At 35.0% G+C, this 15,287-nt stretch overlaps 1 protein-coding gene across 4 annotated transcripts in view; it reads right to left on the reverse strand.

Annotated features, from left to right (window-relative positions):
• CDK8 (cyclin dependent kinase 8) overlaps nt 1-15,287 on the reverse strand; it is a 118,853-nt gene that overhangs the window by 51,545 nt on the left and 52,021 nt on the right. For 3 of the 4 annotated variants that reach the window (XM_087865230.1, XM_045797072.2, XM_045797071.2), the window contains exon 2: nt 8,075-8,150. In XM_087865230.1, the coding sequence (XP_087721356.1) occupies nt 8,075-8,150 (76 nt within the window). Of the gene's footprint in view, nt 1-8,074; nt 8,151-9,793; nt 11,227-15,287 lie in introns of those variants that run through there. The other variant, XM_087865229.1, reaches the window with a different exon arrangement.

Here is a 15,287-nt window from a genome sequence, read left to right on the forward strand (position 1 = left end):
CACCAGGGTAGCTTGCACAGACAGATGACCACTGAAGAGGAGAAACCACAAACCCAGGAGAAACCGCAGAGGAAACCAATTCTGCAGACTCTCTGATCTTGGACTTACAGGCTCCACCGTTGAGAAATAAGTTTCTGTTGTTTAAGCCACCCAGTTCATAGTATTTTGTTATGGCAGCCTTGGAAAACTAATACAGTAAATAACTACTATTACTGAGTAAGTAAAATACTCTATGTTGGGTGTTTAAGGGAGATTTATCAGGAGATGGGTCACTATGGGTGTAAGAGATGGAACTGAGTCTCAGTGGGGAATTATGTCTAAGTCAATATTTCTACTGAAGTACTTCCAAAAAACCAGGGAGCTGGGCTACATTTAGCAGGACTAACATTAACCAAATGCCTCCTACATGCCAGCCACTGTGGTAGATGTGCTAGGTCCTGGCATATAAAATGTGCTAAGACTTGCTGAAGTCCTCCAGTGGGAGACAAATGCAACTAAGCACACAATCCTAATGCTGTGGCTGCAGTAGTGGTAACTGATTATGTATTGAGAGTAGCTAACATTTACCTAGAGTTTAACAGGTCCAAAGAAGTATGCCAAGTTCCTCACAATAAACCCTATGAGACACTATCACCATTTTACAAATGAGGAAATGAAAACACAAGGAAATTAAGTAACTTGCCTTGGGTCCTAAAAGCTCATAAGTGGCAAAGCTAGGTAAAGCACAGGTAATCTGGCCAGGGCTGTAAGTGCTACAGGCAGTACTTTGAGACTGGTACTCTGACACTGTGGGAACATCCCAGAGTTTTCCCAGCTGAAGAAAAGCACTTCAGCATTTCATCACCCCATACAGAACCCATAGCCTGTAGATATTTAACATTTTTTAAGGGTGTTTTTATTTTTTTGGTTTGTTTTGAAGATTTTATGTTAAAAAAAAATTGAAGGAAATGTTTGAATAAATTTAAGCAATGGTTTCCATCACAGAAATCACCTAAATTCTTCTAATTCTACTGGGAATAAAATCTTATAATTTCCTGTACTAAGATCACTACTAAAAATATAAATGTCTTAATACGTCATTCGTCATAAACTTAATTCATTCCAATTATACTGTACAATATCACACTTAACTGAACTCTTAAAAGTACAAATAAATAAAAAATAAATTAAAAGCATTTAAAACTGTATCTTGTCAATAAACATCACTTAGACCAGTGAGAAAATAGGAAAGAAAACCTCTGATATTCTCAAAACAACACTGATTTCTAAATTAAAATTTTACGACATGGCAAAAATAATAAATTCTGAATTTATGTCATGGGTATGATGATAGCTAAGTTGAAATTACTTCAACAGTATATATATAGGATATTTTTTCAAAATTATTTCAATTATTTTGTTAAAGCTGTGGAAGCTTTCTTCAATCAAATTCTTGCAAGTCGATAAAAACAAAATAAAAAACAAACCCTAAGGTGCCTAGATTCAAGTAGATGTGAACTTTTAAAGTAGAGTCTAGAGCTTTTTACCTCTGCACCCCTAGCTCCCTTATTCCAACTACAAGGCTGCCTCTAGGAATACTGATAGTCCACTGAAGCACAGTTTGAAAATCACAAAGCTAAATGGATTCTAGCTCGCAAGAAATTCTGGAAATACAACAAACCACTTAAAATACAATGAGGATGGGGCGCCTGGGTGGCGGCACAGCGGTTAAGCGTCTGCCTTCGGCTCAGGGCGTGATCCTGGCGTTACGGGATCGAGCCCCACATCAGGCTCCTCTGCTATGAGCCTGCTTCTTCCTCTCCCACTCCCCCTGCTTGTGTTCCCTCTCTCGCTGGCTGTCTTTCTCTGTCAAATAAATAAATAAAATCTTTAAAAAAAAAAAAATACAATGAGGATGAAGACATGCAATGCTCTTAACTTTAGAAGAAATGCTCGGAGTTCTTTCCTTCTTCCCTCCCTTTTATAAGTACTTACTGAGCAAAGACTGTGTCATGCCTAGCACACACTGGTGAAGAAATGTGTTACAGTCTAGTGAAAATAGAAAACCAACAAAAAGAAATGCCTTATAATTTGTTATAAGTGCTATGAAAGAAAATAAACTGGGCTCAGACTGTAAGAGAATAAAGGAGATGAGTGGTGGGGAAACAGAACTTCTCAGAGGAAGATATAATAAATGGAAGGGAAAGAGGACTGATAAGATGTGACAAAAGAGACAGATTTTTTTTCTTTTTAACTTTTTATTATAGAAACTTTTCAAACATAAATAAAAGAGAATAGTAAAATAGACCCCTGTGTATCATTATCCACGCTCAGCCTATCTCATTTTATCAACATTCATACCCACTCCTCCCACCTTACCCTGGATTATTTTGAAAAAAATCCTAGATCTGATATAATTTCACCTGTAAATATTTTCAGTATGGCTCTAAAATACAGGATCTCTTTTCTCTGACCACATGGAAATAAATTAGCAATCAACAAATTTCTCAAAAGACTCAGATGTTTAAAAAAACATTTTTATTAAGTTTTTTAATTATAATTCCAGTATAGTTAACATGCAGTGTTATATTAGTTTCAGGTGTACAATATAGTGATTCAACAATTTATACGTTACTCAGTGCTCATCATGGTAAGTGTACTCTTTAATCCCCGTCCCCTATTTTATCCATCCTCCACCCACCTCGCCTCTAGTAATCATTGGTTTGTTCCCTATGGTTAAAGAGTCTGTTTCTTGGTTTGACTCTTTTTTTCCCCCTTTTGCTTGCTTGTTTTGTTTCTTAAATTCCACATGAGTAATATCATACGGTATTTGTCTTTCTCTGACTTACTTCACTCAGCATTATACTCTCTAGCTCCATCCATGTTGTTGCAAATGGCAAGATTCCATTTTTTTTTATGGCTGAATATTTGTGTGTGTGTGTATGCATGCACACGTTCACACATGCAGACACATGCCCATCTTCTCTATTCATTCATCTATCAATGGACACTTGGGCTGCTTCCATAATTTGGATATCATAAATGATACTGCAATAAACAAAGGGGTGCATGTATCCCTTTGAATTTCTGGGGTAAATACCCAATATTGTGATTACTGTACAATAGGGTAGTTCTATTTTTAACTTTTTGAGGAACCTCCATACTGTTTTCCACAGTGGCTGCACCAGTTTGTATTCCTACCAAGAGTGCATCAGGATTCCTTTTTCTCTACATCCTCACCAACAGTTGTTTCTTGTGTTTTTGATTTTAGCCATTCTGACAGGTGTGAGGTGTTATCTCATTGCAGTTTTGATTTGCAGTTCCCTGATGATGAGTGATGTTGGGCATCTTTTTTGTGTCTGTTGGCTGTCTGGATGTCTTCTTTGGAGAAATGTCTGTTCATGTCTTCTGCCCATTTTTTAATTGGGTTATTTATTTTTGGGGTGTTGAGTTGTATAAGTTCTTTATATATTTTGGATACCAACCCTTTATCAGATATGTGATTTGCAAATATCTTTTTTCCATTAAGTAGGTTGCCTTTTGGTTTTGTTGACTGTTTCCTTCACTGTGCAAAAACTTTTTATTTTGATGTAGTCCCAATAGATTACTCTGGCTTTCATATCCTTTGCCTCAGGAGACAGATCTAGAAAAATGATGCTATAGCCAACGTCAGAGAAATGACTGCCTGTGTTCTCTTCAAAGATTTTTATGGTTTCAGGTCTCACATTTAGGCCTTTAATCCATTTTGAGTTTATTTTTGTATATGGTGAAAGAAAGTGGTCGAGTTTCATTCTTTTGCATGTCCAGTTTAGCTGTCCAGTTTCCTTAACATCATTTATTGAAGAGACTGTCTTTTTTCCATTATATATCCATTCGTCCTTTGTCAAAGATTAACTGACTATATATTTATGGGTTCATTTCTAGGTTTTCTATTGCATTCCAAACATGTTTAAAAATTAAACAATATACACATATACATATATATGTATATATACACATATACATATATATGTATATATTCACATACACACACACACATATATTTAAGATTTAATTAATTTATTTGAGAGAGAGAGTATGAGAGACAGTGAGTTGCGAGGAGAGGAGCAGAGGAAAAAGAACAAGCAGACTCTAGGCTGAGAATAGAGCCTGACGCAGGGCTCGATCTCACAACCCTGAGATCATGATGTGAGCCCAAATCAAGTCAGACGCTTAACTGACTAAGCCACCCAGGCACCCCTAAAAATTAAACAATACATTTCTAAATAATCCATGAATAAAAGAAAAAAAATCACAAAGAAAACTGAAAATATTCTGTACTAAATTATAATGAAAATATAATGCAACAAAACTTATGGAATGCAAATAGAATACAGCTTGGAGGAAAATTTATAGTTTCAATTGCTTTTTAAAAAGAATAACTTAAAATCAAAATTTAAAATCAATGACCTAAGGTTCCAACCTAAGAAGATAAAAGAGAAATGTAAGCCAAAAGTGGAAGGAAAAACACAGTAAGAGCAAAGATCAATGATATAGACAGAAAACACAAATTACCAACCCACAACGAAACAGGACATCACCACAGAAACTACACAGAAAAGATAATGGAATATTATGAACAACTTTGTGCTAATAAATTCAACAACCTAAACAAAATAGACAAATTAGATATAGACAAATTACAGGGGTGCCTAGGTGGCTTAGTCGGTTAAGCGTCTGCCTTAGGTCATGATCCCAGGGTCCTGGAATCCAGCCCCGCATTGGGATCTCTGCTCAGCAGGGAGCCTGCTTCTCCCTCTCTCTCTGCTTGCCAACTCTCCCTGCTTGTGTCCGTGCGCCCTCTCTCTCTGTCAAATAAATAAATAAAATCTTAAAAAAAAAATAGACAAATTACATAAAAAATACAATATATCAAACACAAGATGAAAAATAAAATCTGAAGAGCTCTTTATCTCCTAAGTAAATAATATTGGTTGGTGAATTCTAACAAACATTTAAGGAAGAAAAACTATCAATCTTACAGAAACTGTCAGAAGAATATGGGGGATGAAGAAAGGCTGCACAGTCTTGATACCAAAGACAAAGACATTACAGGAAAGATAAAATTATAGACCAACATCCTTCAAACTCATACACTTAAAACTCCTTAACAACACATTAGTAAATCAAATCTAGCAATATGTAACCAAGCAGGGATTATTTCAAGAATGCAAAATTGGATAAACATTAGAAATCAATGTAGCCTACCAATGTGATAGAATAAAAGAGAACTATAAGGTCATTTCAGTACATGTAGAAAAAAGCATCTGATAAAATTCGATACCACTTATGAAAAAAATAGAAGGAACTTCCTTAGTCTGACTGATGGCATCTATTAAAAAAAAACCAAAAACACCTAAAGCTAGCATTTTACCTAACGGTGAAACACTGAAAACACTTTCCCCAAGATTGGGAACAAGTCAAAGATGTCCATCCTCATTACTCTTCGACATTATATGAAAGGCCCAAGCCAGCGGAATAAGAAAAGAAATAAAAATAAAAAGATGGAAAGAAGTAAAACATAATTGCAAATGACATAATTATTTATGCAAAAAATCTGCATATATCATCAAAACCTATCAGTGAATTTACATATATGATATATATAAAACGCACAATATTTTTAAAGTTCTATTTTTTCTTTTTAAAGTTCTATTTCTAAGTATAGAAGCAAACAAAAGGGAAATAAAATTTTAAATTAAAATTTAAAAAATAATCCCATTTACAATAGTGCCAGAAAACATGAAGTCCTCAGAAATGAATTTAATGGAAGGTGTGTAAAACCTCTACAACTAAAAACTACAAAACACTGTTGAGAAAATGAAAGAAAACCTTAAAAAACAGAAAGTATATCTTTTCAGATTCATGGTTAGGATGTGTCAATATTCCCTGAATTGATCCAAACCACAATCCCAACAGGCATATTTTAGAAACAAAAATTGACTAGCTGATCCAAAAATGTATATGATAATGCAAAGGACCTAAAATATTATAATCCTGAAACAGAAGAATAGGCTGGTGGCCATATACAATCTTACTTCAAATCTTGCTATAAAGCTAGTGACCTGATATTGGCATAAGTATGGACAAACAGATGGAACAGAATAGAGCCCAGAAATAGTCCATACTCACACAGTCACTTAAGTGTTTACAAAGGTACCAAATACAGTGGGGAAGAATCTTGTTTAAAAAATGATGTTACAACAACTGCACATTCATATGGGGTGAGGCAGGAAAGAAGCTCAAACCTTACATCACACCTATACAAACAAAAATGAATTAAGAATAACATAAACAAAAACATAAAACCAAAACTATACAGCTTTTAGAAGAAAACACAGGAAAATTTCTTCACAATTAGTACAAAAGATTCCTTCAGCCAGATACAGAAATCAAGTCATAAAAAGGAAAAATTAGTAAATTTCATCAAAAATAAAAATTTCTGCTTACTTTAGGTTGAAGAACCATAATCAAATACATTAAAAATAAGTTTTTGTATTTCTTTCTATACTTAACTGCATTTACAGTTATCAATATATACATGAAGAATGTCTGCTCCTAAAATGGAGTTGTTTGTTTTTAAAACATTTGTTGAAGTTTAATCAACAGAGAAAAACACATAAACTGTAAGTGCACAGCTCAGTGAGTTCTCACATAGTAAACCTATATAACCAGACCCAGAGCAAGATCAAGAAACAGAACATTACTAGAATCCTGAAAGTTTCCGTGTCTCCCTTTCTGTCACTCTCTGAACCCTCCAAAGGTAATCTCTATCATGACATCTAACATCACTAACCACAGTTTAATGGATTTTAATTCAAAACTAACTAGAATATGTAGAACTGTAGATGTTGAAGAACTGACAGTTAAGGTACAGATATCCTTTCTCTAGATTCAAGAACATTAAAAATCTATCAATTACTTGAAATATAACTTCCAACACGGCATACCTTTGGTTAAGAAAGAACGCCCTCCACCTCACCTCTACTCTTCCGTCATGGAGGTAATTCTTACATGTCTTCCAAAACCTGCAACCTTCCTTGATTCTCTCAGTTAGATGTAGATAATTTTCTCTTTCTCCAAACACTTCTATCATTGTGCTTGGTACTCGATTAATATAAGATTTATGAGTGTCTTTCCTTATCGGTGTGTAAATATTTAAGGCCAGGGACCCTCACTAGTTCTGTTTCTTTACTTTTACCTACTCTAGTTCCCATCAACATTACACACAACAAATGGCTGTTAACTGAAACCAGTGGTATAGAATCTGTTAAATGGGTAAAATTATTTAAATTAATATACCCAGGTCACAACAGCCTATTATCTGTAGATAGATACAAGGGCTAAATGCAACAAAGCAAAGTTTATAATATATACTCTAGAATATTTTGATTATAGCCAGAAAAGACAAATTTGGATCCATAGTGTTACAATAGTATGAAATGAAATAAAATCTCTGGAAGTAATACTCAGTTTAAATGTGTGAATAATTATTTAGTAATGCATTAACATGAATATTTTCCTTTGGAATCAAAATAAGATTCTAATACCATATGGAAAGCTATGCTTCTGAAAGAAAACAGCACAGATTTACACATTTTCAAATGAACAGACAGATAAAATGAAAATCAAATAACACAATCTCATTTTAAGTTCACATAAGTAATGACATCAATCTCATCTTATTAAAATAGAATTAATTTTAATGAACTAACACATAGATTCATACAAATTTACTTTTATTGCACCCAATGAAATAATAATAACTGGTCCCTTAATATTTAGTGACATTTATTGGAAAAATATATATTTATATAAACAACTAAGATTGACTTACTCCCAAATAAATGAACTTATACAGATATTTTTTGCTAGAACTACATGCCACCTTTACTTCTTTTAGGAAACAAATGTATTTTTCTACAGATCGTCAATATGAAAAATATTTACCAACTTTAAATTAATGTGTATGTGTGACAAATGCAATTCAGAGACGTACATAGTTGACACTCATAAGTCAATTGAAAATAATGATTATAAAAAGAACTTCACTTACTGCTATTTCTCTACATGCCGACATAGAGATCCCAGTTCCTTCTATTTGTTTTAAAGCATAGTCTTTATCATCTTTCCTGTAAAAACAAAGTTATTTTAATATTTGGGTAAAACTAAATTTATGTACACTTTTAATAAAATATATAAGTCACATACTTAATACATTTTTGACACCTTTCACATGTAATCACATAGTATCACATAGGAAAAAGGTTTTAGATAATCTAGTTCGATCTCATTATTGATGAGGAAAGTTAGATTCAAAGTAGTAAAAAGACTTGTCCAAGGCTCCATGGTTTGGAAAGACAAAGATTCAGAAATACGTTCTTCCTGCTCTAATATATATACATTTCCTTTCTATATATGCACGTGTGTGTGTACTGTACACTCATCACACACACACATACACAACTTGCCTTTTAAAACCCTTTCAGATATTGATGGGTCAAAAAAGAATAGGGCCAAAAAAAATTAAGAAATGAATGTATCACTAAAGTACAAAATGGTGATAATTTCAAACAAGTTATAGTCCTCATATTCCCCAATACCTTTGAAGAGAGTCACTCAACATGTTTATTGAGCACTTACTATGTATTCAAAACTGTGCTCAGTACTGGGGATACAGCAGAGTTCCTTCTTCTATGGAAATTTGCATCTATTGGCCTAGACAGATAAATAACTAACACACCATGGTACAGCATGGTAAGTGCTATGATAGGGCAAGTGCAAACCGCAGAAGTTACTCACTGGTTACTCTGGTAGAGGACCTAAGCAAAAACTTCTCAAAAGAAACACCCTTCAAAGAGGCCTAAACAGCAATTCTCAGACTTTTTTGACTCAAGACCCCTTTACTCTCTTGGATATTACGGAAGACTCTCAAGAGTTTTTGTTTGTTGTATCTATCACTACTTACCCTATTGGATTTTTTAAATGGGAACTTTTAAAAACATAGAATGCAAAAGCATGTATCTATTAGACACCAGAACAATGACATCATCACATTATGACATCTTTGGAAAAAACCCACTGTACACTCATGAGACAATGAGAAAAGGAAATACCGATGACCCTTGAAGAACATGGGTTTGAAATGCATGGTCCACTTATATGCACATTTTTTTTCAATAAATACAATACAGTACTATAAGTGTATTTTGTGATTTTCCTTAACAACACTTTCTTTTTTCAAGCTTACTTTATTGTAAGAATATAGTATATAACACATGTAACTACAAAATAAATATTAATCTACTGTTTATCTATACGGCTATTAGTAGTTAAGTTCTTGGGGAAGTAAAAGTTATATGTGAATTTTAGACTGTGGTGATAGTGGTGGGCTATCCACGCCCACTCTCAACCCCCATGTTATTCAAGGGTCAACTGTAATATCATAGTACTACTATGAAAATAGTGTTGCCTTTATGGACCCTCTAAAAGGATTGTGGGGGTAACTAGCAGTTCCCAGATCAGACTTCAAGAACTGCTGGTGTGTGTGTGTGTGTGTGTGTGTGTGTATGTGCGTGCGCGTGTTGTATGAGTTAAGGGGAAAACACAATGTGAAGACAAATGAAGCAAGAGAAAACCATTTGAGGGAGAACAGATACCGTAAACAATGGCGGATGAGGCTGATGACATTAAGTAGGAACCAGAACATAAATGCCTTTTTACTCCAAGAATAACAGGAAACACTCCATTAAAGATTTCTTTAATAAGAAAATACCAGTTAGGGATGCCTGGGTGGCTCAGTTGGTTAAGCATCTGCCTTCAGGTCAGGTCATGATCCCAGGGTCCTGGGATGGAGCCCCATGTTGGCCTCCCTGTTCAGTGGGGAGTCTGCGTCTCCCTCTCCCCGTGCTTGTGCTCTCTCCCTCACTCTCAAATAAATAAATAAAATCTTAAAAAAAAAAAAAAAGGAAAATATCAAGTCTATTTTATTTGAAAAAAAAAATCTTTGGCTGCCTTTTGAATGCTTAGGGGGAATAAATAAGAACAGGAGGCAGAGAAGCCAGTTAAAAAGTAAACAGTGTTAAAATTACTCAGGTGAGGGATAATGGTGGTGGCCACAGGATGGTGGTTGCCATACAGGGTAGACAGACTGAAGTGATGTAAGGCAGAACAAATAGCACTTGGTTACTGAATATTGGGCAGGAGGAGGAGTCAAAGAAAATGATTTCTGCCCTGGCAAGAGGTCAACAGCAATATTACTGACTGAAATAAAAAACAGCAGGAGGAAGAGATCTGAGGGAACAAGAAGATGATAGTTGTTTTCTGTAGGTTGAGTTTGCAATACGTATGAGCCACCTAAGTGAAGATGACAAGTTGAATAAACACGTCTAAAGCTCAAGAGAAAGCTGAAGACACCGATTTACTATAATCAGCATGTACACAGTAATTAAAGCCATGAGAGCAAAGTGACATCAAAGAGAAGGACTGTCAAAAAAAAAAAAAAAGATTTTGAGAAAGGGCAGAATAGTAAATAGTATCACAAGCTGTAAAGAAGGCTAGTAAGGTGAGGACGGAGAAGTGTCCACTGAATTGAGCAAAGATGAAGTCACCAGAGAGTAGACTAGGCAAAAATAGTTGGAGTGATGTAGTGGCAGAGTGTGTACTGCAGAAGGCTGAGGAATGAATGGGGCATAAGCAAACTAAGAAAATAAGTGAGGTATTTGAAGGGGAAAAAGTACGTTGGTAGCTGGAGTAATATACAAGGTTAAAGAATTTTTACTTTTTTTTACGATGGAAAAGACTTGAATAGGTTAAGTACTGACAGGAAGAACCCAGAGTAAAGGAGCTGCTGATATAAGACAGAGAGGTGAAACTTTAGAGAGCAAAGGCTGAAATGCTGGGGAAAAATTAGATACGGCTAGAAGGAGAAATACTTTTAGGGAGAGTTCTCATCATGATGGCTTTCATATTTTCCAGATGTTGGAAATTAGGTCATATACTAAAAGTAAGGGCAACAGTGGTAGAATTCAAGATCTGAATAGAGTGAAAGAAGGTTTGGTTGAATAAACGAGTGACTCCGGGGTGCCTGGGTAGCGCAGTCTTTAGGTGTCTGCCTTCGGCTCAGGGCATGATCCCGGCGTTCTGGGATCGAGCCCCACATCAGGCTCCTCTGCTTGGAGCCTGCTTCTTCCTCTCCCACTCCCCCTGCTTGTGTTCCCTCTCTCGCTGGCTGTCTCTGTCAAATAAATAAATAAAATCTTTTAATAAATAAATAAATAAATAAATAACTCCTTATAAAATCAATTCATTTAAGTTCATTTAATATTTTATTATCTTACATTATTATTAAAATTTTATAGCTTTATCTTTGCTTTTTACAACATATTTACACCAAGTCCTTAGCTGTGGAAAAAAAATCCCAATTTTAACATTATTTTTCAGAAAAAAGACTTGTTTTACAACATTCAGCTTTATATTTTCCAGTAAAGTACCATGGGTACTCATTATTTTAAAAATACATTAAATGTATCTATACTTAATGTTCACTAAGTCTGAATAATTTCTGAAAGACTTAAAAGAAAGAAGTTAAAGAGGGTGACACAAAAATAAAACGAAGTCGAGGGGCACCTGGGTGGCTCAGTCAGTTGAGCGACTGACTCTTGGTCTCAGCTCCGATCCTGATCTCAGGGTCATGAGAAGGAGCCCTGCGTAGGGGGCTCTGCACTCAGCAGAGTCTGCCTGAGATTCTCTCTCTCTCTCCTTCTCCCTCTGCCCCTCTCTCTCTCAAAATAAATAAATAAATATTTAAAATAAATAAATAAAATGAAGTCAGGGTCAGAATAAATCTATTAGACACTTTCACATGTATGGTACTGATTTACCCAGATGGCTAACCCAGGAGAGGTAAGAAATGGTTATATGTACTATTTGAGGATAGCATCTTAGATCTGAGCACTCTAAAGAGAAAGAGAGTGGTGGGGAAGAAAACAAATTAAATCAAAGGCTTATTCATTCACCTCCTTAACAATGATCCTGAATTTCCCTTATTTATAAATGGCCAAGTTGCTATATGTAAATGTTTTCTCAATGAACTGAAAAATTCTAATCTGCAGACAGTCCTCTCCCCTATCCCAAGTAATTATATGTCTTATATTTTATTAAAGTAAATGATGAGAAATAAAGGTGAAATGGGAGAATAAAAAAACTGAAGATGTTTGATTATTAAAAAGGTAACCTCCTCTTGAAAATCACTGAATATAATCACCATCATAATATAGTAGTGCTTTGTGGTTTACAGAGCACATTTATTTATATATCCATCTACACAGTCATAGAAAAAAGGCACATTGGAAGGAAAAGGATTTGTTCCCTAGTTTCAGTCATGATCCAGTTGAAGTAGTCAGACTGTATAAATAAAATAATTGCAATATAGTGTTCTAAGTGCTATAAATAGAGGGGATAATCAACTATAGCTTGAAGGACTGAAGCAAGATGAAAGAAAGCAGAAAGAGACTACCTAAGCAGAGATTCTTAAGACTTCAGAATTTTGTCAGGAAAGGAGGGAGGGACTGGGGAGAGAAATCAGTAGTTACAGCAGACATCCCAGAAAGTAGAAACAGCATGTACAAAAATACAGAAGCACAGGAAAGGTGTGACATGCTCAGAGAACAGCAGAGAGTAGCAGTAGCAGTTTAACATCATGAAACATGCTGACAGCTCTGAGTATGGATGTGATTTTAGGAACAGGAAGAGGTAAGATGGGAGGCGGTCTTCTATGTCAGGTGTCTCCAAAGACGGGTATAGAGTTTATATGATGTGCTTCACTTCAGGGAGAGTAAAAAAAATACAAATATGAGAAGAAAATATTACATTAAAAAATAATAGAGCTGAGGGAAAGTGTGTTATATGAGAAGACCAAAAAGAGGAGGATGGAACCATGATGAACACTTGCTTTTAACAGACAGGAGGATTAAGTCAATAATATAAAATGGCTGTAAAGGAGTAGTTAAAAAAATGAGCAGTGTTTTCGTAAAACAGAGTACTGACAACACATATGAAATTTCACTTCCCTCCTAAAACCCTACTAAAACTATGGTAAAGAAATATTTTAAAGATAAAAACTCATACAGATGAAAAATGGAGAGAGGGTAGTATAAAACTTTGGAAACTAGAAAGTAAGTGGACAAACACTAACTGATTCAGAGGATCTAAGAAAACTAACTCAGAAGCTGACAGTGACGAAAGCTGAGAACCAATTGGATATACACGCAAAATCCTCCAAAAGCAGAGAACCGATAGAACAAGATACCTCTGGAAGTAGAATCCGTTGGATGGAAGATAAAGTTCAAGAGATATTCTAGAAAATAGAACAATAAAATAAAGTAAGAGAAACGTGAAAGAAAAACAGAAAAATTAGACAACCAGTCCGTGAAATCCAATATACAAATAACTTGGAGTTCTAGAAAGAAAGAACAGAGAAAAGAGAAAAATAAAATTTATAAAGTAATTCAAGGAAACTTTCTAAACCGAATGACAGGATTCATTAAACTGAAAGGGTCCAATGAGTTCCCACAGACCCACATCAAGACACAATATTTAGACATTTCAGAAAAGTGGATAAGCAGATTTTACATGCTGCCAGTGGAGATAGGAAATGGGTTACTTAGAAAGGATCAATATTATTCAGCCATGAAAAAGAAGGAAATCCTGCCATTTGCGACAACATGGATGAACCTGAGGACATTAAGCTAAGTCAGAGAAACACAAATACTATACGAAACCACTTATATGTGGAATCCCAGAACTCATAAAAACAGAAAGTAGAATGGTGGTTACCAGGGGCTGGGCACACAGGGGAGACATTGTTTAAGGGTACAAACTTGGAACCAGTAGATAAAAACTTCCTGGAGACCCAATGAACAACATAGTGATTATAGACAACAACACTGTATTATAAACTTCAAAGTTACTTAGAGACTAGATCTTAATTTTTCCCACCAAAAAAAGAAATGATAATTATGTGACATGATAGAAGTGTTAGCTACATTATAGTGGTAATCGTATTGCAATATATAAATTTATCAGTCAACAAGTTGTACACCTTAAACTCACACAATACTGTATGTGAATTATAGCTCAGTAAAACTAAATTTTAAAAAAGGACCAGGAACAGGATACCTGTGGACTTCTCAATAGCAGTTTTGGAAGCCAGAAGTTCTAGTCTAACTGCGCTACATAAAATCACGAAGTATTGATTATAAGTATCAATAGATGCAGTTTGGAGTTTAAGACTCTGTTCTAGAGAATTACACTGTCAGCAGCAATGACAGGAAAACATTATGGAGTAGTTGGCCACATCAAGGAGCTTGAGGCAGAATATGAATCAGTGCACTGCTTCCTTCATGGAAAAAGTCATGCTTTGGGGGAAAAAAAAAGAAACAGCTAAACCAATCCCTGTGTTTAGTTATGTAGTAAAAACTATGAATTACATAAAGTCTAATGTGTTAAATTGAAGATGTAATTATCTTTATTATGCAATAATTTGGAAGCAGATCATAAGCAATTGACATTGTGTGCTGCAGTTTCATGATTACTGCAGGGAAAAGGTCTGGGAGGATGCTAGACTACAGCATGGAATCTTAGTGATTGTGCAAGACCACAAGCTGGCCTGGCCGAATGCTATAGAGATGTGAACTCAACCACCTAACCTGCTTTAGTGTGATACCTTAGGTATTTTTAATGATCTTAACATTTCCATTTTGGGAAAGAATGCTCTTAAATATATATCACTGGGCCTCAGTCGTATTTTAAATCATTTTTAATAAAATCTACTTTATTTATTTATTTATTTATTTATTTATTTATTTATTTATTTATTTAAATTTTTATTTGTTTATTTGACAGAGAGACAGCCAGTGAGAGAGGGAACACAAGCAGGGGGAGTGGGAGAGGAAGAAGCAGGCTCCCAGAGGACCAGGGAGCCCGATGCAGGGCTCAATTTATGCAGCCCTGAGCCGAAGGCAGACGCTTAAGGACTGAGCCACCCAGGCGCCCCAAATCTACTTATTTAAAAAGATTAAAGGTCCCAATAATTATTATTCCTATAGCTATAGTATTTTCAAATATTGCTTAGAACTACTTTTTACGTTTGGATACCATGACTAAAGTTCATATATTATGACATTTAAAATTCTTCTTGATTTTGTCTTTTGTGACTTAGGTCCCAAAATCAAAATAATAAAACTGATGTCTTTTAAACTTAAAATATC

Source organism: Ursus americanus, chromosome 10, assembly GCF_024610735.1.
Source record: "Ursus americanus isolate L20-20 chromosome 10, mUrsAme1.1.p, whole genome shotgun sequence".
In the NCBI taxonomy this organism is placed as follows: domain Eukaryota; kingdom Metazoa; phylum Chordata; class Mammalia; order Carnivora; family Ursidae; genus Ursus; species Ursus americanus.